Here is a 26,846-nt window from a genome sequence, read left to right as displayed (position 1 = left end):
TTCTTATTTTGTTGCTGTGGACAGCAATAAAATTACTTTCCGAATAATCCATAAAAAGCCAATGTTCAAAGGGATTTTTGCATTATTGTATAAAGAGAATCAGGGTGAAATAGTCCAATGACTTTCTCAAGGTTCAAGCTGAGTGGGTTACACTTGCTTGAAGGACATCGCCACCTAGAACCTGCCCTGATCAAATTTATTACTATGTGTTCACACAATACTGTAGTGACGACATGCATGGTGTGGTGAGTGCCTGAACAGCCTCACTGTGATCACCTGAAAGGTGTCAAACACTAATCCATTTATTCCCACTATAAATACCCAACCATTCCTCTCGCCGCTTCACCTCAATTCATCTCTTTCCCGTCTCAACAACTTGTACACAATGGCCAAGTCTTCTCTGTTTTCTATTTGTCTTTGCCTTTGCCTTCTTGTATTGTGTCATGTTTGTTTAGCTCAGACCTGGCAGCGACAATGGCAAGGCCATCCCCCAACACACCGCCGCTTCCGGGGCGGAGAACAAAACAGGTGCCAGGTCGACAACTTGGACGCCCTCGAACCTTCTCGCCGGAGAGAGGCCGAGGCTGGTTTCGTTGAGGAATGGGACGAAAACAACAACCAATTTCAGTGTGCGGGTGTTGCTGCTTCTCGTGTTACTATCCAACCCAGGGGCCTCTCTTTGCCCTCGTATTACAATGCACACAGGCTCATATATATTGTTGAAGGCAAGCTATCTCCTTCTCTTCCTGCTGATCTAAAACCATGCATCTTCATTCGTTACTATATATTCCAGTTTCGAATCCATACATGCATGTGCTGTGACTAATGAGCCTCTGATCCATGCACAGGGAAGGGAGTTTTAGGGTTATCCATTCCTGGTTGCCCCGAAACATATCAATCCTTCCTGCAATCTCAACATTCCGAAGAAGAAGAAGAAAACAGAAGCCGGAGATTCCAGGATCAGCATCAGAAGATCAGATTCGTGAAACAAGGAGACATGATTGCTGTGCCAGACGGGGTTCCACATTGGATGTACAACAATGGCGATGCACCCCTTGTTGCTGTTAGCATCTTTGACATTGCCAACAGCATCGACCGGCTTGATGATAGAAAAAGAGTAAAAATTCTAACTCATTCATTCAGCCTTATAATCATAAATTGGTTGCTTATTCATCCAAAAAACAAATAATAAAAAAAAGTAGAATAATATCATTTGCTTACAACTGACCATTTGATGTGTATGTTTAGCAATTTTACCTTGCTGGTAACTCACAACAACAACAAGAAGAAGAGCAGCAGCAACAGCAGCAACAACAAGGTGGTGAATCCTTCTCCAGGCGTGAGAAGGCTGGGCAGCAGAGCTCTTCACAAGAACAAAGACAACAACAAAAAGGAGGCAAGTCGTCATACCAACATGATCAGAAGGCCAGACAAGAGAACTCTGCTAACATCTTCAGCGGTTTTGACACTGAGACGTTGGCCCAAGCTTTCGGTGTAAGCACGGAGACGGCAAGAAAGCTACAAGGTGAAAATGATCAGAGGGGAGGAATTGTTAATGTTGAGAAAGAGCTTCGGATGATTATGCCAACTTCTAGCGAAGAGGACGAAGAATATGAGCAGGAACAACAAATGGGTGCAAATGGTGTAGAGGAGGCGATTTGCAACATGAGATTTAGACAGAACATTGAAAAACCCAAGCATGCTGATTTCTACAGTCCATATGGAGGACGCGTCACCATCCTCAATAGTCAAAGCCTCCCAATTCTGCAGACCCTCCAACTCAGTGCTGAGAGAGGAACTCTCTACCAGGTTACAATAAGCTTCTCTCTCTCTCTCTCTCTCTCCCTCTCTCTTTCTCTCTCTTTCTCTCTCTCTCCTTACTGATCAGTCTCTCGTATCTTTGTATGTGTGTTTCTCTTCTTCTTTGTTGCATTAATTAATTGTTGAATTTATATAATTGTGGCCTCGATCTATAATTTGCACAGAATGCTATGTTGTCCCCTCACTGGAACATCAATGCACACGGCATCATCTATGTTCTTAGTGGAGATGCTCGGGTTCAAGTTGTTGATAACTCTGGACAAGCAGTCTACAATGGCCAGCTTCGTCGTGATCAACTCTTGATCCTTCCACAAAACTTTGCCATAGCTATAGAAGCTGGAGAGAAGGGGTTCGAATGGGTATCATTCAAGACCAACGACAATGCAATGGTAAGCACTTTTGCCGGGAGAAATTCAGTCATTCGTGCCATGCCTGAAGAGGTCCTCACCAACTCATACCAGATTTCCAGAGAGGAAGCTAGGAGGTTGAAGTTCAATAGACAGGAAACACGGGTCTTGTCTTCAAGGTCGAGTTCGGCTAATTTGATGTGAAATAAGAGTCCAACTGTCCAACAAAAGGCAGGTAGGTTAGGAATAATATAAGCCGGCCCTGTGCGTGAGCTTTAATTATGTTAAGAACCATAATAAATAAAGTACAAATTCCTCAACTTTGAACATGGGATTCAGTGTCCCTTCCAGATGGCTTTCCTGCATTGGTTTATGGCGTTGCAAGGTATAGGCTCCATAAAAGAAATAGAAGCTATGTTCGATGAAAATTCCGAAAAGCCAATTAAGAAAAAACCATCCAAATCGAACTCTCAACTTGGATGCAATTGGGCCCTAAGGCGAGCAATAAGAGAAAGAATTAATGTAGAAAAACTGACTTTTGTTGGGTTGTTAACGCTTCTGCTTTGTCTCTACTACACCCAATTGATATGAGTTGCATCAACACGTAAAACAGAACAAATATGCCTGTTGAATTTGGATTTTTGAAAGTTCAAGTTGTTAAAGGGTCAACTTTAGATTAGCGGATTCGGGCCCCTCAAAGCTAATGGGGTAGGGGTGAGAATGAGTGAGTCATTAGGGTCCGTTTACTTTATAGCCGGAATTGGAATCAAAATGGGAGTGGTCTATTCCCATATTGTCTGTTTGGTTGAGACAGGGAATTAGAATAAAAAATGAGATTTTATTTCAGAGGGAGGGGCCGGGAATTCTCAATTGGGAAACGACTCCTATTCTAAAAACCTATATATATATATATATATATATATATTATTTGATGATTTTTTATTTATAATTAAAACGTTTTAATATGATCGCAAGGAGATGCATCTGCTTCATGTCTTAATTTATTTTATTTGTACTGCAATCAAACAAAATAAGCTAATAGGTTAGAAGTTACATTCAAATCATCACTGCCATACAAGTTTATTTGCATTGCCACCAAACAGTCTTAAGTAGCACAATATCACTAAATCTAGTGCAGTGAGATTATCCACCTGTTAAGTAAAAGTGACTACTTATTTTCTCGACTGACAGAATGTTAAAAGGAGGGGGAGGGGGGACGAGGGTGGCACAAAATGAAGTTGATAGTTAAATTAGGGGTGGTTATTTTCCCCAATCCCTCCCGAAACAACCGGTATGTAAATAAGGCGATGGCGGAACTAGGCATTTTCGAGGAAGGTGCCACGGCGGTGTGAGTGCAGAAAGGTTTGATTAAGGTCTTCATGGAGGAAGACGAGGTCCAAGAACGTGAGAGGTTCCTACGAAGGTGTTTGGTTCTTCGATTCTCTGGTGACACCCCTTCCAACGAAGAGGTCGAAACCTGGTCTTCCTTGCGATGGAGGAACCTGCAGAAGCCGGCGGTGAGAAGGTTGGACGGGAATAAGTGGCTCATCGTCTTTGCATCCAAGGAAGAAGCTAGCGGGTCCCTATTTTTCGATTTATCCTCGCTTAATGACATGCAAGTCTCGCTATTGTGTTGGTCCCAACTAGGTTGTTCGGTGAGACAAGCGAACGAATTTGGAAAATGGTGGATTAGAATCTTCTGCTTTCAAAGCCCTTCGTTTGCTGGTCTGGAGTAGGGTAGTGAAAGATATCCTTAAATCCTTAGAGCTGGTGGTGGGGGGCATTAGATACCTCTATGTGGAATGCCCTATAGGGCGTTCTTCTTTTTTTTTTTTTTTTTGGATTTTGAGAGGGGGAGGTTGGTTAATGGTATATTTGATTTCCATTGTTCAAAAAACCCATGTTCATTTTTCAGAGTTATGTGGGAACTAGTGAAAGTTTATTTTCCTGGGTAAGTGATACTTATCTCTTAGGTGGTCATTGCCTATACTTGGATGTAATAAAAATGCCCATTTTAATAATGGAACTTTTATGGCTAAGATGGTCATTGCCTTATTTACATGGGAAATAGAAGAACATGGGTAAATGTACTTATCCGAATAAGTCTTTCCTGAGAAACAGTTCCCCAGGTAAGTGCATTTACCCGGGTAAGTGACTTACTCAAAAGCCAATGAGGCATAAATTTACCAACGAAGCCAAGTTGAATAATTCACGGGATGTTCCCAGTATTTTGTTAGACTTTGATTGAGAGACTAACTTCTCTTGGTCAGACTGCTCTTTTAATCTGGTGGGATTCCCTTTTAGAAGAAAGAAATCCAAACTTCTAGTTGATTGTTATGATGTAAAGTTGGTAGACCCCTTCCCATGGGGTACGAGGCTCCAGAGGGAGGGGCGGAAGAGGTTGAGGCGGGAAAATTGTGACTAAGTAGGGGGTCTTTCTAAGACTTACATGTTTTGTTGGTCGTGGTTCTTAGCTGTTGTGAGTTGTTTATAGGGTGGTTTTGTTTAAGCCATTCGAGAGGAGGTTTGGTGGTCTTTGATCGTGGCCTTTCTTGGCACCGGCCACAACACCGAGGAATGCTGCAAGTTGAATAACGAGATACCAGCAACAGTAGCAGCAGCACCATCAACAACAACTAGCTAGCGTCATCAACGTCATAGCCGAGAGCTTGAACTCGGGTGGAGCCTTGTCCTCGGCTCGCAAGGCTTACGCCTGGCAACTGAACATCTAGGGGACGGCTCCCAAAAAGCCGAAGCAACAACAAGACCTCACCTTCATGGACGAGGACTTAAAGGGGGTTATCGTCCCCCATGATAACGCGCTCGTAGTCTCGGTCTTCATAACGAACTTTATGGTAAAGAGGATACTAGTTGACAGTGGCTCTTTGGCCGACATCCTCTTCTATGACGCATTTGAGAAAATGAAACTGGTGCCTGAGTGCCTTCAGCTAGCCGACGTCCCCCTCGTTGGCTTCTCCAGCAACGTAGTTTGGCCGGAGGGAAGGATTACCCTACCTATCACAGTAAGGACAGGGCTTCGGCAAGTGATGAGGATAAATGAGTTCCTGATCGTAAGGATCGACTCCCTCTACAATGCCATCATCGAGAGGCCGACCCTCCATGCACTCAAGGCATCCATATCCTCCTACAACCTCATCCTCAAGTTCCCCACTGAGCATGGTGTTGGAGTCGTTCGTGGGGATCAGCAAGCAGCCCGCTAGTGTTCTAGGATTATCGTATCATTTTTATGAAAATACTTTTATGAAAGCACTTTTATGAAAGTATATTTATGAAAACACTTTTACGAAAGTATTTTTATGAAAGCACTTTTAAGGTACTTTTATAAAGTGCTTTCATAAAAGTACTTTCGTAAAAGTGCTTTCATAAAAGTACTTCTATAAAAGTGATTTTGTAAAAATGCTTTCATAAAAGTACTTTTATAAAAGTGCTTTCGTAAAAGTGCATTCATAAAAGTGCTTTTGTTAAAATGCTTTCGTAAAAGTGCTTTCATAAAAGTACTTTTATAAAGTTCAACTAGGGATAATTTTATGTGGTATTTTAAAATTCAATTAGAGATAATTTTGAAAGTAAAAATTGAGTGTGTTTAATTGTTTATTGTATAAGCACTTGAAAAAAAGTTGGAAATTTGGGCTTAGAAAATAAGTTCTTATTTTTAAAATAAATAGTTATTTTAGGCTTATTTCTCAAATACCAATAAGTGCTTAATGGCCCAAATAAATACTTATTTTAAATAAACACTTATCTTTAAGCACTCCCAAATATGGCCTTAGTTTGGAAATACTATGAATTCTCGGAGAGGGTGTCCTCTGAAATTTTGTGTGGGTTTATTAATTATATGTATTTGGAAGGGGTGGAGAAGAAATGGATTTTTTTGCAACAACAAGGGATTCAAATAACTGTTGTTCTAGGTAAGGTTCAAAGTATCGATACGTATCAGCCCGTATCAGCCCATATTGGCTGATACGTATCGTACCGATGGCTTATGGATACGCCCCTCTAGGGGTTGTATCGGGTCAGCCACCGGTTCAGAGGGTAATCGAACCTGAAACCGATCCCTCTGAGCCAATTTAAAAAATAAATAAATAAAACTTAAAAAATTATACCAACACAGGCCGGCGTTTAGAACCTTGGTTCCAGGTACACTAGAGTAAGATTGTCTCTCCTAAAGGAATTGAAACTGTTAGTGAGAATGCAAATTTGATCTCTGTCTTTATTATTTATTCATGTATTATCATTGCTGCCTCAAGGATAGCAGCAGAGCTGAGAATCTCGTTGACCCATCGTGGTGTTGCAAATAATGTTCGGTTTCTAATAGGGCACTCAAGGAAGGGAAGTACTGATCCACTTTTTGTAGCAGACTATACAGCCGATCTTGATTCCACTCTGGTTGTCTAGATGGGCTTGGCGACTCTACCTTCTCTCACCTAAAAATTGTAATGGACTACTGCACAATACACCTGCTTTTCCAATAGAGCGAGGGACTACACCTCTGCAATAAATGGTGAGCAAACATGGTAACATTGCCTTGTCCAAATATGTTTCTATCACTCTCACCATTTTGGTCATGTTCTGAAGAATCACCCCTTATGGTGGAGACCAGTTAGTCACAAAGTTTTGTTTCAATGGATGAGGCTCCCTTCAATCATTAGTAATCCCATCCTTCAACAAGGAATAATTAGTTTTAGAGTAAATTATAGATAGGCACCCTGTACTTTGGGGATAGTGACAAATACGTATTCTGAACTTTCAATTGCAACACTTGAGTATCCTGAACTTTCAAAAATAGACATATACGTCCATCTGTTAGTATACCGACAGTTAAACATTACATAATGCAAAAAATACTCTTTTCGTGTATTTTTTAGATCATTCTTAGGTAATTGAATGTTGCCCCGATGACATTCTCACATGGACAGCAAATAACATATTCAAATTTTCCGATGACGGCATTCTTTAGTGATGATTTCACTCACTAAATCTGTAGAATGATCTTAAAAATACACAAGAAGGGTATTTTTGACATTATATAATGTTTAACTGACGGAATACTAACAGATGGACCCAAGTGCCTATTTTTGGGAGTTCAAGGCACTTGAATGTTGCAATTAAAAGTTCAGGATACCTATCTGTCACTAACATCAAAGTACAGGATACCTATATGTAATTTACCCTTAGTTTTATCCCTTGTTTTCAAGATGGCTGGACGCTTAGCTACTGCTAACAACATTTGGTTCGGTTACTAAACAGAAGATGTGGCCCTCGAGGCCTACACAGTGGAATGGCAGAGTATTCTTTAAGCTGATTCCAATGAGTTTGACATAGTTTTATTCATTATGATTACTAATATCAAATTGTTGTATGGTCCGATTCCGATTACCTTTGCTGGTTTTGTAATATAAACTATCAATTACTAATAAATTTGATTTGATTCTTCCATAAGGGAAGCACTTTTTGCATTTGTATTTTTCAACCTTGCACTATTTGTTTCTTTGACATGCAAATCTAAACTGGATATTAATTGTATCTGGTTCAGATTTGCATATGTTTGTTTATAACTATCATTAATTTGCAATCTTGCCTCTTGCTGCAAAATTTACATTTTTGATCATTTGTTGCCAATGGTAGTAGAAATTTTACATATAAAAAACTGATGCAAAATTTTCTTCTCTTAATTGGAGATTACATCACACACACACACACACACACACACACATACTAAAGTAGAGTTTGCCATGTCAGCAGCCCTCTCCTTGCTCCATTACCCATACCGAGTAATTCTAGAGGGTGCAAGATTCCCTCTAGAAGCACTAGGAAACTAACTATCCCTCACTTGCTCCTAAATTATCTCTATCTCTCCCAAACTCCTATTTATCTTCTAAATTATCTCTAATTCCTATTTATCATTTTCCTCACTTTTCATCTATATCTATCTAAAGAAAGTTTTAATTAAAACATTTAACAATTATTTAAATATTATAATAAAATTATGTAATAACTTTAAAATATTTATTAAAAACACAAAATGTAATTATAATAGGTTTAATAATATAACAATATAAATTATAATTTTATGGATTATTCAATGTAATAAATAAATAATATTTAAAAAAAATAAATAACATTTAAATAACAAAATATTAAAAATGGATAAATAATTATTTAACAAAATATTTAAAATTACATAATAACTTTAAATTAAATAAAAAGATTAAATATTTTACATATTATTTAAATATCAAAATAATGAAAAATTTAACATAGCTAAATTTTAAATAGTTAAAATAACAAAATTATGTAAAAATTAAAAAAAAAAAGAGTAGAATAATAATAATTATTATAGATTTCATAACTTTTGAATTAATAACAATTTTATATTTTATAGAATCAAAAACAAAATTATGAAAGAATAGTATAAATTATAATTTCATGGATTACTAAATTTAATAAATAAATAATATTTTGTAATTTTAAATAATGGTATTATTTAAATAATTAAATAATATTGTAAACAACTAATCTTTAAATACTTTAAATATCAAAATATTAGTAAATAAATCATATCTTTTATATTATTTCAAGAACAAAAAAAAGATTAAATAACAAAATCATGTTATATAACTTTTAAAAAATTATCAAAAGTACAAAAGTAATTATAACTAGCGGGGTCCCATGTGATGCACGAGATGTGCTACCCGATCCCCAGTGGCGGGGCAGGTTAGAGGAGAGGCACCCATTCCCATTAGAGATGGGGAATCCTGAAATTGTCCCCACCTCAAGGCAATCACATAAAAATAATATAATTTGTGAATATTTTACAAATAGGATTATGAGAATTTTGGGTGTTTTAGGAATTGGATTATGACAATTTGGGGGTATTTTATAAATGGAATTGTGGGATCCTAGGATTATAAGAATATGAGGAAAAACTTAGAGATATTTTAAAAGTCGATAATTATTGGAGACTAAACTATTGTTATTTGTTAGAAATTAGACTACTAATTTAGCAGAATTAGGAGTGTTCACTAGACAATTCAGTTTGGTTGGACATCATTTAGCTAATCAAATGATTTGGTCGATCAGGTTAGGGAGTTGGTCACTCAAAACTCACCAACGATTACTGAAAACTAACCTTTGGTTAGTTAATAAATGTTCAATTTTTTAATGTTTAGCATAATTTAAAATAATCATTGTAATTTAATAAATTTTCATTAAATTTGTACAACAATTATTTATTCAGAAAAGATATTACTAATTGGCGTATTTTACTAATTTCTACAAAATCAAGAGTTATAGTTAACAATTATCACAAAATTCAGGGAAACTCATTAGCTAATAATCCGTAATTTTTTAAATAAATAATAACTAAAAAATTAGGAAATTAATCTATGAAAACAATTATCCAAAACTATTTAAATAATAGTCCATTATTATTATTCAACTAAATAATTATTAAAAATTTTAGGAAAATAATCTATCAAAAATTGTTTCATATTTATTCAAATAGCAAACCATTGTTATTATTTTAATAAATAACTATAAAATAATTTATAAAATTTATTAAATCTATTCACACTGGTCTAGACCACTTGGTTGACTTTAGTAATACTTGGTTTTACATTAATTAACAACAAATGATTTACTTTTAATTAAAATTAAGGTAATTTACCATAATTACATTACTTTGATTAATAGTAAATAATTTAGGCTTAAAAAGTAAATAATATACATTAACTCACATTAATTTATTGTTATTATAAATACTAATTTATTGTACATTTTTTTTTTCTAATCAACAACAATTTCAATAATTTTTGGAAATTATCATAACATGTTGTAATTTATTGTTATTTAATGTTCTGTTAGTTAATTATTTATAGAAAATTATTATAATTATAGGGATGGAAATTTTCTCTATAAAACTAGGGCCTTACCTTGCCCCACCCCGAATGAGGCAAGTTTTCTCAAATTTTAATTAGGAATGAGAAGAGACTGGGTGGGACGGGGAAAATAGTTTTGCTCCAAATAAAGGATGGGGTTTGCATATAATTCCCCAAACCTGATAGTAAATTAGTAATTAAAATGTTAGTAGATTTAATATTGATTTTTTGAACATTTTTATGTTTTATTCATACTCTTATAATCCTAGGATCACAAAATTCCATTTATAAAATACCCCCAAATTGTCATAATTCAATTCCTAAAATACCTCCAAATTCCCATAATCCTATTTGTAGAATATCCACAAATTAAATTATTTTTAGGTTGTTGCATCAAGATGGGGAAATTTTGGGGATTCCCCGTTCCCGACAAGGAATGGGTGCCTCGCCTCGAACCCGCCCCACCACCGAGGATGGGGCAGGGATGGGGTAGAGTGTCTTGACTACGGGTGCAAGTAGGGGTGGCCACGAGCTATTTGAGCTTAGCTCGTGAAAAGCTCAACTCGGTTTAATCTAAGCTTTGAGCTGAATTCAAGCCCGATACATAGGCTCGTTTGCGAATCGAGCTGAGCTCGAGGCCAATGAAGCTCGTCTCGTGAGGCTCGCAAGCCTCGTATTAAATAAATAATTTTTATTATATACATACATACACACGCATACATACATACATACATATAAATATATATAAATAATTTTATAATTATTTTTTGTATATAAAATATAAAATATTTTTATAATTCTTAATTATTTGTTTAAAAATTAAAAATATAATTTTATACATATAATTTTTATGTTTCAAAAAAAAATAAATTTATACATATTCGAACTCGACTCGTGAAAACCTCGGCTTGAGCTCGAACTTGCGAGCTATGAACCAAGTCGAGCTCAAGTCTCTAGCTTGAATTAAGCTCAAGCTCAAGCTATAGCTTGATACTATTCCTATGAGCTGGCTCGACTCAGCTCAAATCTACCCCTAGGTGCAAGGGAAATGGATGAGTGCTCCATTATGTGCATCTCATGGGACCCACTAGTATGAAATAAAATTGGATGGTTCATGTTAGCATGTCTTTGCTTTGAGATAAGCTATTTATTTATTTTTTGAACTTTTTGCATTTTTTGCATTTTCTTTTGTTTTAAAAATATAAAAAAAAAAATCATTACTTATCTTGATTAGATTAATAAAGCTGCACACTATTAGAGAGAAAAGACCTTTGGGTTTTCCAAGGTCCATTTCTATCTTTTGGTGCTTTGCTTTTATTTGCTTGGTGTCTTCGGGTTTACTGACGCCAACTTTGTTGCAGGTCCCATGGACGAGAAAGAAAGGATTATGGCTCCTAGGCTCCTCAACCAAATGAAAAAGAGGAAGAAGCGGGCTGCCAAGAAGGTTCTGTGGAGTCGCCGATGGCTCCTTCCCTCAAGCCCGATCATCCTCGGGTTCCCACCCCTGAGCCCCCTCCAGTGATAGATCTGGAGGGTAATTTTCCACCCCAAAAGCCTGAGGCTGCGGAGGGGTTGGTGGACGAGCCAGCCGGGGCTGCCGCTAAGGCTCCGAGTTTTGCTGGGGCAGCTGCTGAGGCCACCGAAGAGTCGGCTCACCGTGCTACAGATGTGACGACGTCTAGTTCCGGGACTGGAGAGGAGGAGGAGTCCATCTTGGATCCCGAGGTTAGCCTCGACCGAAGTAAGAGGGGCGTCATCAATGCAGAGGTTGTGAGTTGGGCCGAACTCTCCCCAGGTCAACTCGGGGGCTGCGCTGCAAACCACATCATGGTAGTAAGTTCGTATTCCGTGAGCCAACACTCTATCCTTTTTTTTTTGTACTGACCAGTTTCCTTCTGCTAGGCGAACACTACTGTGCACGCCTTGACTTTCCAATCTGACAAACACCTGAGGCGTGCTTTGGCTGCTGAGGAGTCATCCCACGTGGCTCATGCCGAGTTGAAGGCAACACAGGACAAGGTCCATCAGTTGGAGAGTGTTGTCGCCGCTTAGAGGAGCCTGAATGATGCCTTGGCATTAGAGAGGTAGGAGCTGGCCCGTGAATGAGACAGGCTAAAGGCCAAGGTGAATAGGCTCCGAGTTGGTCAGGAATCCCTGAAGCTCGAGGTGGAAAGCCTCAAAATGGCCCAGAAGGCTTCGTAGCTCGAGATGCAGGCCCTCAAGGGAACCAAGGAGGCCTTGGAGCACGAGGTGGAGCCTCTTAAGGCCGATATTAAGGAGAAGATGGAGATCTTCGACGATGCTCTGAAGCAAACCAAGGTTCAGTCCATCATCAACTACGTCAAGTCGTCGAGGTTTGATAACGTAATGTCAAAGGCCTACCGTAGGGGGTTCAAGCTCAGCCGGTGGTGGATAAGGCATGCCTATCCTAACCTGGATATAAGTGCCTTCACTTCTTTCAACATCACGGATGACATGGCATGCCAGGCCGTGGATGACCCAGACTCTGAAGATGATGGCGGCAATGGGGAGGTTGACGCTACCAATCTGACTGATTCTTCCGAGGGGACCCCTGAAGAAGCCCCGAGTAAGGTTGATGAGCCTCCCAAATAGTCAGGTGCTCCTTGTATTCTGAGCCTGTGAGCTCGAATTCCTTCTCCTTTGTACTGGGCCTGTGTGCTCAATTTTCTTCTCTTTTGTACTGAACATAGTTAGGTAATGAAATTTATGTAATGGAGCTTATGTAATGAAGGAATATTTTTTGCCAAGTGTTTGTGCAATTTACTTTTTCCGAAATGATTGTCTCACCCCAAGCTGTTAACTTATCGAGTTTAATTCCCGAAGTGGGTGTTCCTTAACTGCCATCACCCCGAATTGTTTCCTAATACTTAGTATGGGTGATGTGATAGGGAACAACGAGGTGCGTGACATAGTAGGGCATATGCCCGACCTGTCTTCATCTGGGTTAGGTGGACATCTATTGTCCCTATCGAGTTCAACCTATGATACACCAGGGCGGACTACACGCCGTAGGGTTTACACCTGAGCTGCCTATGCCTTGGGTATTTAGGGTACTTAGCCTATGCTGTTAAGGAGGCTAGATTTTATGTAGTGTCGAGGTGTTGGTTAGCTCGTTGCCTTAGCCCGTAAGCTGGGAGGTGACTTGTGGTCTGCCCTTGAAGTTCGCCCATGTCATGGAGACGACTGGGTCTTATTGCGCCGAGTCATGTTAGCTCGGTATTTTGGACCTTAGGCTTGGGGAGTGGCTCGTGGCCTACTTAGTTGTTACAGATAGTATTGTCTTAAGTTGACAATATTCCATGCCCGAGGTACTTGTTTTGTTTCGAGGGTCTCGAGCTCGTACGTTCCTTCCCCGAGCACTCGTTTCACTTGGTAAGGCCCTTCCCAGTTGGACCTGATCTTGCCAATGCCGGGCTCAGGTACCATGACTTTATGAAAGACCAGGTCACCAACGCGGAGGTTACGCTTCTTGACCCTGGCATTATAGTACCAAGCTACTCTCTGCTGGTAGGCTGCGGTCCTGATGTACGTGAGGTCCCTTACTTCGTTGAGTAGATCGAGGTTGGTACGCAACTCATCTTCGTTCGTTTGATCACTGTATACTTCTAGTCACAGCGTAGGACTATTTCGGCTCCGCTGCCCTATTGGTTCGAGGAGCCATCTACGTGAAGGATCCAGGGCTCCTCATCCCAGCTCGCTCTTGGCCGAACTAGGAGAGATGCCACACTGGCTGCTACCTCATGGGGCTCGGACTCAACCGGCCTGGGAGCTTCGGGCTCGGCCGAACTGGGGACCTTGTGCTCAACCAGCCTGGCAATTTCGGAATTGAATGTGCACTTGGCGATGAAATCTACTAAGGCTTCAGCATTAATGGCAGTTCACGGCTTGTACTGGAGGTCGTACTCGCTGAGCTCAATGGCCCACTTCGTCAACCGACCAGAGACCTCAGGCTTAAGTAAGACTTGCCTCAGAGGTTTATCGATGAGGACGATAACAGTGTGAGCTTGAAAGTACGGGTGGAGCTTCTGAGCTACAATTACTAGTGCGTATGCTAGCTTCTCTATCTCCGGTAGACCTATTCATGGGCCAGGTTGGACCGGGTTCGGGCCGGGCTTTTACTCTTCATTAACAGAAATATGTTAGGCCCGAGCCCAAGCCCGACTTTAATAAAAAGCCCAAAGCCCGAGCCTGAGCCCGAAGCCCGACCTAATAAAAAAAATTAGAAAATTTCCCTATTCAATAATCAATATAAATCAGAATTTATTTACATTAAAAATATATATAAATTCAAAATTTATTTATATTAAAAATATATATAAATAAGGGAAAGAGGATGTGGAGAAGAAGAATTTGGTTGGAGAAAGAAGGGAAAGAGGTGAAAAAAAGAGGGGTATTCAACTAGGGTTTTTAGGTTTATTTATAGGTCGGGTTGGGCTATTTTGGCAAATCCCGAGCTCGGCTCAAATTTATTACAGGCCGGGCTTTTTGGCCCGAGGTTAAGCCCACGGGCCTATATACCTGTTCAAGCCCGTCCGGTGACTGGGCCGGCCCGTCGGGCCACCCGACCCATGAACAGGTCTAATCTCCGGATATCTCATCTTTGCTCCTTGCAATACTTTACTTACATAATAGATGGGTTGCTGGACCCGATCTACTTCCTTTATTAGTACCGAACTGACCACTTCGTCGCTCACCGAGAGGTACAGTTCTAAAACATCGCCCTCCTCGGGCCGGGTTAAGATTGGCATACTTGCGAGGTATTTCTTGAGCTCGTAAAATGCGAGCTGACAGTCTTGGGTCCACTCGAACCCTTTGCTCTTAATTACCTTAAAGAATGGCAGGCAGCGGTCCGCTGATTTGGACATGAAGTGGCTTAGGGCGGCTATGCGGCCATTCAACCTCTGAACCTCCTTCAACTTCCGGGGTGGTCTCATATCTAAGATGACCTTAATCTTATCTGGGTTGGCTTTAATGCCGCGCCGGTTAACGATGTATCGTAGGAATTTACTCGAGGTCACACCGAATACACACTTGTTTGGGTTCAATCTCATATTGAACTTACGCAAAATTTCAAAAACAGAATGCAAGTCTTGTATTAATTCATGCAAAAATTGAGTTTTGACGACCATGTCGTCTACATAGCATTCTACTTTTTTGCCAATTAGTGGCACAAGCAACTTATTTACAAGCCTTTGAAAGGTTGCCCCTACGTTTTTCAACCTGAAGGGCATTACCTTGTAACAGTATAGACTGAACTCCGTGATGAAGGCAGTTTTTTCTTCGTCCGCCGGGTCCATCTTGATTTGGTTATAGCCCGAATAGGGATCTAAGAAACTCATCAATTTGTGCCCTGAGGTTGCATCCACCAAACGATCAATTCTAGGGAGCGGGAAGCAGTCTTTCGGGCAGGCTCGGTTTAGGTCGGTGTATTCGACGCACATGCGCCACTTGCCGTTAGCCTTCTTTACCAGAACAGGGTTAGCTACCCAGCTCGGGTAGTGGACTTCTCTTATGAAGTCAGCTACGAGGAGCTTCTCGACTTCCTCGTTGACCGCTTTCCAGTGCTTCGGGGCTAGGTTGCGTTTCTTCTATCTAACGGGCCTAACTATAGGATCAGTATTCAGCTTGTGAGTTATAAGGTTAGGGTCTATATCGGGCATCTCCGTCGCAGACCATGCAAAAACATCTAAATTTTGAAGCAAAAAACTTACTAGCTCAGATCGTAAAGGTTCTTGGATGGAAGCACCAATCTGAAGCATCCGAGCTAGGTCTGCGGCTGAGGTTGGAACAACGACTGTTTCTTTCGTGGGTGCAGCTCGTTCTTCGCCTTGCTCTGTGGACCGCTCCAGTTTGAGGTCGTCGGCCACCTTGGTCTTTCCCTTTATGGCGGTGACATAGCACTTATGGGACTCGAGCTGGTCGCCCCGCGCTACCCCCACACCGAAGTCTGTAGAGAACTTCAGTGCCAAACGATAAGTGGAGACCACCGCCCGTAGGACATGGGTCATAGGGTAGGAGAAAAGTAGAAGAAGAGGCGGCTACTCTTGTTCTAGACATAGAGAAAAGGGGGCAGCGGTGCGTGAATTTTGTTGATAGAGAACCAAAGGCCAAAAGTTTTGTGTATAATCTAGTCGAGTGAGAAATCCAACTGGCAATGACTTGTGCGCTATTCTTTATAGGTGGTGAAGCCCAGGTAAGAGAAGCGCTGTGAAGTTTATAATTAGCGTCGAGGAAAGATAGGGAAAGGGAAAAGGAAGGGAGTGTTACAAAAGGATGACCAAGAGGAAAACGCTTTGCTCGAATAGGATGACATAGTGTTCAAGTTCGATGGCCTCCCTAGAAGAAGAAAGCTGAGAAGTTTGGTACATTATTAGGTCAATGCTTCAATTAAAGAAGATTTGAGGAAGGGTAAGTCGATTAGAGGCAAAAGCATGGGTGATAGAGGTCGGGTTTCGTGCTAGAATGTCAGTCGCTACAAGGTGTGTAGGCTAGAGTCTTAATCCTAGGGAGAGCACAAGAAATTTTTCTTGATGTTGGTTTTCTTCTTCATGAGCAGTTTGTTTTGTTGTGTGGAGTTGGGTGAGATTTTGAGTCTCGTTTTACCTGGTTTTGTTTTCAGGTTTTTGAGTCTCCTTTTCTCTAGGGCAGAATTTTGATCCCCATTGTATTTCTCCTTTCTCTCTTTGTTTTGTTTTATTTAAGTCATTTATAAAAAATTAGACTACAAGATAAAGAAGGGCATGACACTTCACATGATGCTTCATCAGAAGTAGATGATGATCAAGATCAAGGAGATGGAGGTGTTACTTAAAGAAAATAGTGAAGTCAATAATTTTCTTGTATACTCAATGATTGTATTTAAAGCTATTGTAAATTTTGCTTTTCAATTTTATTTAATTATTTGTTTATTTAATACCAGCGTGATTTTTTATTTTTATTTTTATATTTTATTCCATTTCCAATATTCCATTGTATTGTTTAAATTCAAATGAAATAAAATTTCTTAATTTTCCTTTCCAATTTGCTGTCTACTTTGTATTTTGTTAAGTATGTGTTGTTAAATTTTTATTTTTACTAAAATTTGTATCACTTAGAAAAAAATGAAAAAGAAAAAGTAATAGAAATGCCAAAAAAAGACTGGCTTGGATTGACACAAGTCCATAAACCAGCCTATAGCCTACCCGGCCCAGGCCCATATAGGCTCGTGTCATTGATCGTGCCAGGTCTGACCTATGAAGGATCCCCGAGGAGGCAAGCACAACCCATGAAGGGCCGTGGACCAATACAGCACGACTCGCTAAAGGATGGGTGGCCCATAAAATCGTGTCAGGTTGGCCCGACACATTCCGATTTGCACCTCCATAGGCGAGTCTCAGATTTGATTTGGGCCCATCAAATGTTCACTGCACAATCATATGGGCTTGTGTGAAGGAATTTTCAAGCAAGATGAATTAATAATCACTTGCAAGTGGTCTTTTGTGAAGATGTAGTGGTTACGATTCAGAAGTTAATTGCTTATGATGCAGCCATAGTTAGTTTGATGGTTGGAGGTGATGTGAGCTTACAAACAGATTATAATAATTTAGTGTTTGTGCGGAATCGTCAATGATGAAAAGTTCTGATGAGATACCAGTCTGGTCCAAAAGGAACCCTGATCTTGAACGTAGAGGGCTTATGATCTCAGACCTATTGTGGATATCAGGGAAGAACTTAATGATCATAACCCTAGTTTCATTAAAAAAAGGGTGGAATTTGGGAAATTCCTTGGAGTTACATTTAGGATGGGAAGGACAATGCTTGAGAATGGCTTAGTGTCACAAGTGAACTCTTCACCTCGCCATCAAGTGCTCTCCATCGTGCCTACAGCTTGTTGTTTATGTCTTCGGTGGGGCTATGCATGTAATTCTTATGGGGGAAATGTCAATGGCATTTTTTTAATTATTAATATAATTTTTCAACATCCTTGATGTATCCTTTTGTCTCTCCCCCAAAAGTTAAAGTTACTATATGAGGGGAGGTAGGTAGTTGAGAGGATTTCAGAACGTGTAAAGGTTACACATGAGGTCCTTTCGACACGAATTTGTGTACTTATGCTTGCCATTGCAAGTGACATACAAAGAGCCTTTTGACTAATTTGTGTGCCATTTTTTTTGCATTTTCTTGTGTTGTTGATTTGTCGATTAGGCTTACTTGACACATTTGGGTGCCACACGGGGCCTTGATGACTAGCACCGTGATAGTTGGTATTAGAGCAGGAACTCCTCAACCCCCTTGGACCTTGCTGATCATCCCTCAACTAGCATGAGGCATGGAAGAGAAACTCCGACATTTCCGACAAGATACTACATCTGTTGTCCCAAGCCCACGACACCGATAAGCGATGAGGCTCCAATTGATGAATCCTCCAAGAGCCACTCCCCAAAGGGCCGTATAACCAAAACAAACAAGCAACATAAATCAATCGATCAGATGGAATGCATGGACATACATGTCTTGCGTTGCGAGGTAATTGTAGGTGGAAATAGAAAGCCTTTTCAATGGAGCCCTGAGGGAGATTCATGACACGCTGCAACATTGAGTAGCTAGTTCCTCCCAAAGTAGCCTTTAATGTATGGTGTTGTTTACAAGCACAATTAGACGAGATAAGTGGTGAAAGTTAACACTCAATAAAAAGGGTAATGGCCAACTTTGCTGGCCCCTTGTCTACTCCAAGTCCTACACATGTTAAGATACGATAACCGATGCCATACTCGGGTGCTTGAGACACTTGAGAGCTTGACAACTTCTTGTTGCAACTTAAGCAGTATTTTTCTACAACTGGCCTCCATGATGACCAAATTCAGGTATGTATACCCTCCATGTATTTAAATAATATTGCAATGTTATGGTCGTGTAAGAGTTGTTAGGACATTGAGCACAACACACGTACCCTCACCACTTGGGCTGATTTCAAGTGTGAGATCAAGTGACAATTTTACCCTGAGAACATTGAGTACCTTGATTGGAAGAAAATGAAGAATTTAAAGCCCGAAGGTTCGTTGCATGACTACGTCCAATAATTGTTAGCTTGATGCTTGAGATCTCCAACGTGTTTGACAAGGATCTCTTGTTCAACTTCTCAACTTCGTGGACTGTGGCAGAGCAACATGTTGACTTAAAGAAGCTTGATGAAGCAGACCACTAGCCTAGTAGCCCCCATTCCAATGGCTTGAGTCGGGGAGAGTCATAATTGACTCCCATTCGAAAAGTAGCCAGCCCAAATAGTCTAGTTAATCAGTAACAAGGAAGGAAGAATGAAATGCATTAAACCAACAACTGTCCCATGTTAAAGAAAGTCAATGCCCTCGTTGCCATGAGTAGGTGCTTTACTACTCATAAATGCTATGGTAAAAATATAAGTCCATCTACATGGCTTAGGAAAGCCCACAAGGGATTTAAATAGGTAGACATCACCTTCACTGGGAGGCTAACTTAAGCCTTGGTGGATAATAGGACAACTCAGAAATTTATCTTCTTTGCCAAGGCAAAGCGACTCGACTTGACCACCAGTAAACAAACATATTGTTTCAAGGTCATCAACTCGAGGGCCGAGACGTTGGAAGGCATGGCCCATGGAGTCCAACCAGCCTGTTCGTGACGCCCATCTCAGCTTGGAGGGGCGAACAGAAGAGTCCAAGTGATCCACTCAGCGATTGTGACACCTATCACATCTTATATACGCCGTAGCACACTCCTACTTGTTATGTATATCTCTTTGTAAACTTATCTTTTAAACTCCCTGTAAATTAAGTTATTATAAATATATCAACCAGCCCAACCGTAAGGATCACTTGGGCTTTTCTTCAAACTCTATGTTTTTGTTTTAAGTAGTTACACACTTCCATTTAGCTTGAGCTATATATTTCCAAAATAGGTTCTGATAAAAATAAAAAATGTGATGCTGCCATTTTTGCACATTAACCAATTTTAATGAACATCACACGAGCATTTTAATTACAAAAAAAAAAAAATTAACAATTCATGTAGCTAACCCGATATAGTTGGGGCGGCAAGGTTTAATAGGTGGAGCTTCAACCTCTATATTAGTTCATATTTTCACTATGAGAGTGCAAAAGGTGCAGAGAAGTGTTTTTCATAAAACAACTTATCTTCTTATTAATTATTTATTATGATCTATGAGAATATTTTGTTGCTGCGGACAGCAATTAAAATACATGTTTTCTTATTTTGTTGCTGTGGACAGCAATAAAATTACTTTCCGAATAATCCATAAAAAGCCAATGTTCAAAGGGATTTTTGCATTATTGTATAAAGAGAATCAGGGTGAAATAGTCCAATGACTTTCTCAAGGTTCAAGCTGAGTGGGTTACACTTGCTTGAAGGACATCGCCACCTAGAACCTGCCCTGATCAAATTTATTACTATGTGTTCACACAATACTGTAGTGACGACATGCATGGTGTGGTGAGTGCCTGAACAGCCTCACTGTGATCACCTGAAAGGTGTCAAACACTAATCCATTTATTCCCACTATAAATACCCAACCATTCCTCTCGCCGCTTCACCTCAATTCATCTCTTTCCCGTCTCAACAACTTGTACACAATGGCCAAGTCTTCTCTGTTTTCTATTTGTCTTTGCCTTTGCCTTCTTGTATTGTGTCATGTTTGTTTAGCTCAGACCTGGCAGCGACAATGGCAAGGCCATCCCCCAACACACCGCCGCTTCCGGGGCGGAGAACAAAACAGGTGCCAGGTCGACAACTTGGACGCCCTCGAACCTTCTCGCCGGAGAGAGGCCGAGGCTGGTTTCGTTGAGGAATGGGACGAAAACAACAACCAATTTCAGTGTGCGGGTGTTGCTGCTTCTCGTGTTACTATCCAACCCAGGGGCCTCTCTTTGCCCTCGTATTACAATGCACACAGGCTCATATATATTGTTGAAGGCAAGCTATCTCCTTCTCTTCCTGCTGATCTAAAACCATGCATCTTCATTCGTTACTATATATTCCAGTTTCGAATCCATACATGCATGTGCTGTGACTAATGAGCCTCTGATCCATGCACAGGGAAGGGAGTTTTAGGGTTATCCATTCCTGGTTGCCCCGAAACATATCAATCCTTCCTGCAATCTCAACATTCCGAAGAAGAAGAAGAAAACAGAAGCCGGAGATTCCAGGATCAGCATCAGAAGATCAGATTCGTGAAACAAGGAGACATGATTGCTGTGCCAGACGGGGTTCCACATTGGATGTACAACAATGGCGATGCACCCCTTGTTGCTGTTAGCATCTTTGACATTGCCAACAGCATCGACCGGCTTGATGATAGAAAAAGAGTAAAAATTCTAACTCATTCATTCAGCCTTATAATCATAAATTGGTTGCTTATTCATCCAAAAAACAAATAATAAAAAAAAGTAGAATAATATCATTTGCTTACAACTGACCATTTGATGTGTATGTTTAGCAATTTTACCTTGCTGGTAACTCACAACAACAACAAGAAGAAGAGCAGCAGCAACAGCAGCAACAACAAGGTGGTGAATCCTTCTCCAGGCGTGAGAAGGCTGGGCAGCAGAGCTCTTCACAAGAACAAAGACAACAACAAAAAGGAGGCAAGTCGTCATACCAACATGATCAGAAGGCCAGACAAGAGAACTCTGCTAACATCTTCAGCGGTTTTGACACTGAGACGTTGGCCCAAGCTTTCGGTGTAAGCACGGAGACGGCAAGAAAGCTACAAGGTGAAAATGATCAGAGGGGAGGAATTGTTAATGTTGAGAAAGAGCTTCGGATGATTATGCCAACTTCTAGCGAAGAGGACGAAGAATATGAGCAGGAACAACAAATGGGTGCAAATGGTGTAGAGGAGGCGATTTGCAACATGAGATTTAGACAGAACATTGAAAAACCCAAGCATGCTGATTTCTACAGTCCATATGGAGGACGCGTCACCATCCTCAATAGTCAAAGCCTCCCAATTCTGCAGACCCTCCAACTCAGTGCTGAGAGAGGAACTCTCTACCAGGTTACAATAAGCTTCTCTCTCTCTCTCTCTCTCTCCCTCTCTCTTTCTCTCTCTTTCTCTCTCTCTCCTTACTGATCAGTCTCTCGTATCTTTGTATGTGTGTTTCTCTTCTTCTTTGTTGCATTAATTAATTGTTGAATTTATATAATTGTGGCCTCGATCTATAATTTGCACAGAATGCTATGTTGTCCCCTCACTGGAACATCAATGCACACGGCATCATCTATGTTCTTAGTGGAGATGCTCGGGTTCAAGTTGTTGATAACTCTGGACAAGCAGTCTACAATGGCCAGCTTCGTCGTGATCAACTCTTGATCCTTCCACAAAACTTTGCCATAGCTATAGAAGCTGGAGAGAAGGGGTTCGAATGGGTATCATTCAAGACCAACGACAATGCAATGGTAAGCACTTTTGCCGGGAGAAATTCAGTCATTCGTGCCATGCCTGAAGAGGTCCTCACCAACTCATACCAGATTTCCAGAGAGGAAGCTAGGAGGTTGAAGTTCAATAGACAGGAAACACGGGTCTTGTCTTCAAGGTCGAGTTCGGCTAATTTGATGTGAAATAAGAGTCCAACTGTCCAACAAAAGGCAGGTAGGTTAGGAATAATATAAGCCGGCCCTGTGCGTGAGCTTTAATTATGTTAAGAACCATAATAAATAAAGTACAAATTCCTCAACTTTGAACATGGGATTCAGTGTCCCTTCCAGATGGCTTTCCTGCATTGGTTTATGGCGTTGCAAGGTATAGGCTCCATAAAAGAAATAGAAGCTATGTTCGATGAAAATTCCGAAAAGCCAATTAAGAAAAAACCATCCAAATCGAACTCTCAACTTGGATGCAATTGGGCCCTAAGGCGAGCAATAAGAGAAAGAATTAATGTAGAAAAACTGACTTTTGTTGGGTTGTTAACGCTTCTGCTTTGTCTCTACTACACCCAATTGATATGAGTTGCATCAACACGTAAAACAGAACAAATATGCCTGTTGAATTTGGATTTTTGAAAGTTCAAGTTGTTAAAGGGTCAACTTTAGATTAGCGGATTCGGGCCCCTCAAAGCTAATGGGGTAGGGGTGAGAATGAGTGAGTCATTAGGGTCCGTTTACTTTATAGCCGGAATTGGAATCAAAATGGGAGTGGTCTATTCCCATATTGTCTGTTTGGTTGAGACAGGGAATTAGAATAAAAAATGAGATTTTATTTCAGAGGGAGGGGCCGGGAATTCTCAATTGGGAAACGACTCCTATTCTAAAAACCTATATATATATATATATATATATATATATTATTTGATGATTTTTTATTTATAATTAAAACGTTTTAATATGATCGCAAGGAGATGCATCTGCTTCATGTCTTAATTTATTTTATTTGTACTGCAATCAAACAAAATAAGCTAATAGGTTAGAAGTTACATTCAAATCATCACTGCCATACAAGTTTATTTGCATTGCCACCAAACAGTCTTAAGTAGCACAATATCACTAAATCTAGTGCAGTGAGATTATCCACCTGTTAAGTAAAAGTGACTACTTATTTTCTCGACTGACAGAATGTTAAAAGGAGGGGGAGGGGGGACGAGGGTGGCACAAAATGAAGTTGATAGTTAAATTAGGGGTGGTTATTTTCCCCAATCCCTCCCGAAACAACCGGTATGTAAATAAGGCGATGGCGGAACTAGGCATTTTCGAGGAAGGTGCCACGGCGGTGTGAGTGCAGAAAGGTTTGATTAAGGTCTTCATGGAGGAAGACGAGGTCCAAGAACGTGAGAGGTTCCTACGAAGGTGTTTGGTTCTTCGATTCTCTGGTGACACCCCTTCCAACGAAGAGGTCGAAACCTGGTCTTCCTTGCGATGGAGGAACCTGCAGAAGCCGGCGGTGAGAAGGTTGGACGGGAATAAGTGGCTCATCGTCTTTGCATCCAAGGAAGAAGCTAGCGGGTCCCTATTTTTCGATTTATCCTCGCTTAATGACATGCAAGTCTCGCTATTGTGTTGGTCCCAACTAGGTTGTTCGGTGAGACAAGCGAACGAATTTGGAAAATGGTGGATTAGAATCTTCTGCTTTCAAAGCCCTTCGTTTGCTGGTCTGGAGTAGGGTAGTGAAAGATATCCTTAAATCCTTAGAGCTGGTGGTGGGGGGCATTAGATACCTCTATGTGGAATGCCCTATAGGGCGTTCTTCTTTTTTTTTTTTTTTTTGGATTTTGAGAGGGGGAGGTTGGTTAATGGTATATTTGATTTCCATTGTTCAAAAAACCCATGTTCATTTTTCAGAGTTATGTGGGAACTAGTGAAAGTTTATTTTCCTGGGTAAGTGATACTTATCTCTTAGGTGGTCATTGCCTATACTTGGATGTAATAAAAATGCCCATTTTAATAATGGAACTTTTATGGCTAAGATGGTCATTGCCTTATTTACATGGGAAATAGAAGAACATGGGTAAATGTACTTATCCGAATAAGTCTTTCCTGAGAAACAGTTCCCCAGGTAAGTGCATTTACCCGGGTAAGTGACTTACTCAAAAGCCAATGAGGCATAAATTTACCAACGAAGCCAAGTTGAATAATTCACGGGATGTTCCCAGTATTTTGTTAGACTTTGATTGAGAGACTAACTTCTCTTGGTCAGACTGCTCTTTTAATCTGGTGGGATTCCCTTTTAGAAGAAAGAAATCCAAACTTCTAGTTGATTGTTATGATGTAAAGTTGGTAGACCCCTTCCCATGGGGTACGAGGCTCCAGAGGGAGGGGCGGAAGAGGTTGAGGCGGGAAAATTGTGACTAAGTAGGGGGTCTTTCTAAGACTTACATGTTTTGTTGGTCGTGGTTCTTAGCTGTTGTGAGTTGTTTATAGGGTGGTTTTGTTTAAGCCATTCGAGAGGAGGTTTGGTGGTCTTTGATCGTGGCCTTTCTTGGCACCGGCCACAACACCGAGGAATGCTGCAAGTTGAATAACGAGATACCAGCAACAGTAGCAGCAGCACCATCAACAACAACTAGCTAGCGTCATCAACGTCATAGCCGAGAGCTTGAACTCGGGTGGAGCCTTGTCCTCGGCTCGCAAGGCTTACGCCTGGCAACTGAACATCTAGGGGACGGCTCCCAAAAAGCCGAAGCAACAACAAGACCTCACCTTCATGGACGAGGACTTAAAGGGGGTTATCGTCCCCCATGATAACGCGCTCGTAGTCTCGGTCTTCATAACGAACTTTATGGTAAAGAGGATACTAGTTGACAGTGGCTCTTTGGCCGACATCCTCTTCTATGACGCATTTGAGAAAATGAAACTGGTGCCTGAGTGCCTTCAGCTAGCCGACGTCCCCCTCGTTGGCTTCTCCAGCAACGTAGTTTGGCCGGAGGGAAGGATTACCCTACCTATCACAGTAAGGACAGGGCTTCGGCAAGTGATGAGGATAAATGAGTTCCTGATCGTAAGGATCGACTCCCTCTACAATGCCATCATCGAGAGGCCGACCCTCCATGCACTCAAGGCATCCATATCCTCCTACAACCTCATCCTCAAGTTCCCCACTGAGCATGGTGTTGGAGTCGTTCGTGGGGATCAGCAAGCAGCCCGCTAGTGTTCTAGGATTATCGTATCATTTTTATGAAAATACTTTTATGAAAGCACTTTTATGAAAGTATATTTATGAAAACACTTTTACGAAAGTATTTTTATGAAAGCACTTTTAAGGTACTTTTATAAAGTGCTTTCATAAAAGTACTTTCGTAAAAGTGCTTTCATAAAAGTACTTCTATAAAAGTGATTTTGTAAAAATGCTTTCATAAAAGTACTTTTATAAAAGTGCTTTCGTAAAAGTGCATTCATAAAAGTGCTTTTGTTAAAATGCTTTCGTAAAAGTGCTTTCATAAAAGTACTTTTATAAAGTTCAACTAGGGATAATTTTATGTGGTATTTTAAAATTCAATTAGAGATAATTTTGAAAGTAAAAATTGAGTGTGTTTAATTGTTTATTGTATAAGCACTTGAAAAAAAGTTGGAAATTTGGGCTTAGAAAATAAGTTCTTATTTTTAAAATAAATAGTTATTTTAGGCTTATTTCTCAAATACCAATAAGTGCTTAATGGCCCAAATAAATACTTATTTTAAATAAACACTTATCTTTAAGCACTCCCAAATATGGCCTTAGTTTGGAAATACTATGAATTCTCGGAGAGGGTGTCCTCTGAAATTTTGTGTGGGTTTATTAATTATATGTATTTGGAAGGGGTGGAGAAGAAATGGATTTTTTTGCAACAACAAGGGATTCAAATAACTGTTGTTCTAGGTAAGGTTCAAAGTATCGATACGTATCAGCCCGTATCAGCCCATATTGGTTGATACGTATCGTACCGATGGCTTATGGATACGCCCCTCTAGGGGTTGTATCGGGTCAGCCACCGGTTCAGAGGGTAATCGAACCTGAAACCGATCCCTCTGAACCAATTTAAAAAATAAATAAATAAAACTTAAAAAATTATACCAACACAGGCCGGCGTTTAGAACCTTGGTTCCAGGTACACTAGAGTAAGATTGTCTCTCCTAAAGGAATTGAAACTGTTAGTGAGAATGCAAATTTGATCTCTGTCTTTATTATTTATTCATGTATTATCATTGCTGCCTCAAGGATAGCAGCAGAGCTGAGAATCTCGTTGACCCATCGTGGTGTTGCAAATAATGTTCGGTTTCTAATAGGGCACTCAAGGAAGGGAAGTACTGATCCACTTTT

At 40.3% G+C, this 26,846-nt stretch overlaps 4 protein-coding genes across 4 annotated transcripts; all 4 read left to right on the top strand.

Annotated features, from left to right (window-relative positions):
* Window positions 1-338: 338 nt before the first annotated feature.
* Window positions 339-2,497, top strand: LOC148864989 (11S globulin seed storage protein Ana o 2.0101-like). The gene is made up of 4 exons (XM_088975585.1): window positions 339-725; window positions 849-1,117; window positions 1,249-1,809; window positions 1,986-2,497. Exons 1-4 carry the CDS (start codon window positions 386-388, stop codon window positions 2,370-2,372), a joined length of 1,557 nt encoding a protein of 518 aa, XP_088831711.1. The 5' UTR covers window positions 339-385; the 3' UTR covers window positions 2,373-2,497.
* Window positions 2,498-4,945: 2,448 nt separating this feature from the next.
* Window positions 4,946-5,389, top strand: LOC148864988 (uncharacterized). Its single transcript, XM_088976345.1, has one exon. It carries the CDS (start codon window positions 4,946-4,948, stop codon window positions 5,387-5,389), a length of 444 nt encoding a protein of 147 aa, XP_088832471.1.
* A 15,255-nt stretch (window positions 5,390-20,644) lies between these two features.
* On the top strand, window positions 20,645-22,803 carry LOC148864987 (11S globulin seed storage protein Ana o 2.0101-like). Its single transcript, XM_088975618.1, has 4 exons — window positions 20,645-21,031; window positions 21,155-21,423; window positions 21,555-22,115; window positions 22,292-22,803. The coding sequence occupies exons 1-4, from the start codon at window positions 20,692-20,694 to the stop codon at window positions 22,676-22,678; spliced, it is 1,557 nt and encodes a 518-aa protein (XP_088831744.1). The 5' UTR covers window positions 20,645-20,691; the 3' UTR covers window positions 22,679-22,803.
* Window positions 22,804-25,253: 2,450 nt separating this feature from the next.
* On the top strand, window positions 25,254-25,697 carry LOC148864986 (uncharacterized). The gene has a single exon (XM_088976344.1). It carries the CDS (start codon window positions 25,254-25,256, stop codon window positions 25,695-25,697), a length of 444 nt encoding a protein of 147 aa, XP_088832470.1.
* Window positions 25,698-26,846: the final 1,149 nt, after the last annotated feature.

This window comes from Nelumbo lutea, chromosome 3 (assembly GCF_056320005.1).
Source record: "Nelumbo lutea isolate HS-2025 chromosome 3, American lotus-T2T, whole genome shotgun sequence".
NCBI lineage: Eukaryota > Viridiplantae > Streptophyta > Magnoliopsida > Proteales > Nelumbonaceae > Nelumbo > Nelumbo lutea.
This window is presented reverse-complemented; position numbering and strand designations above follow the sequence as displayed.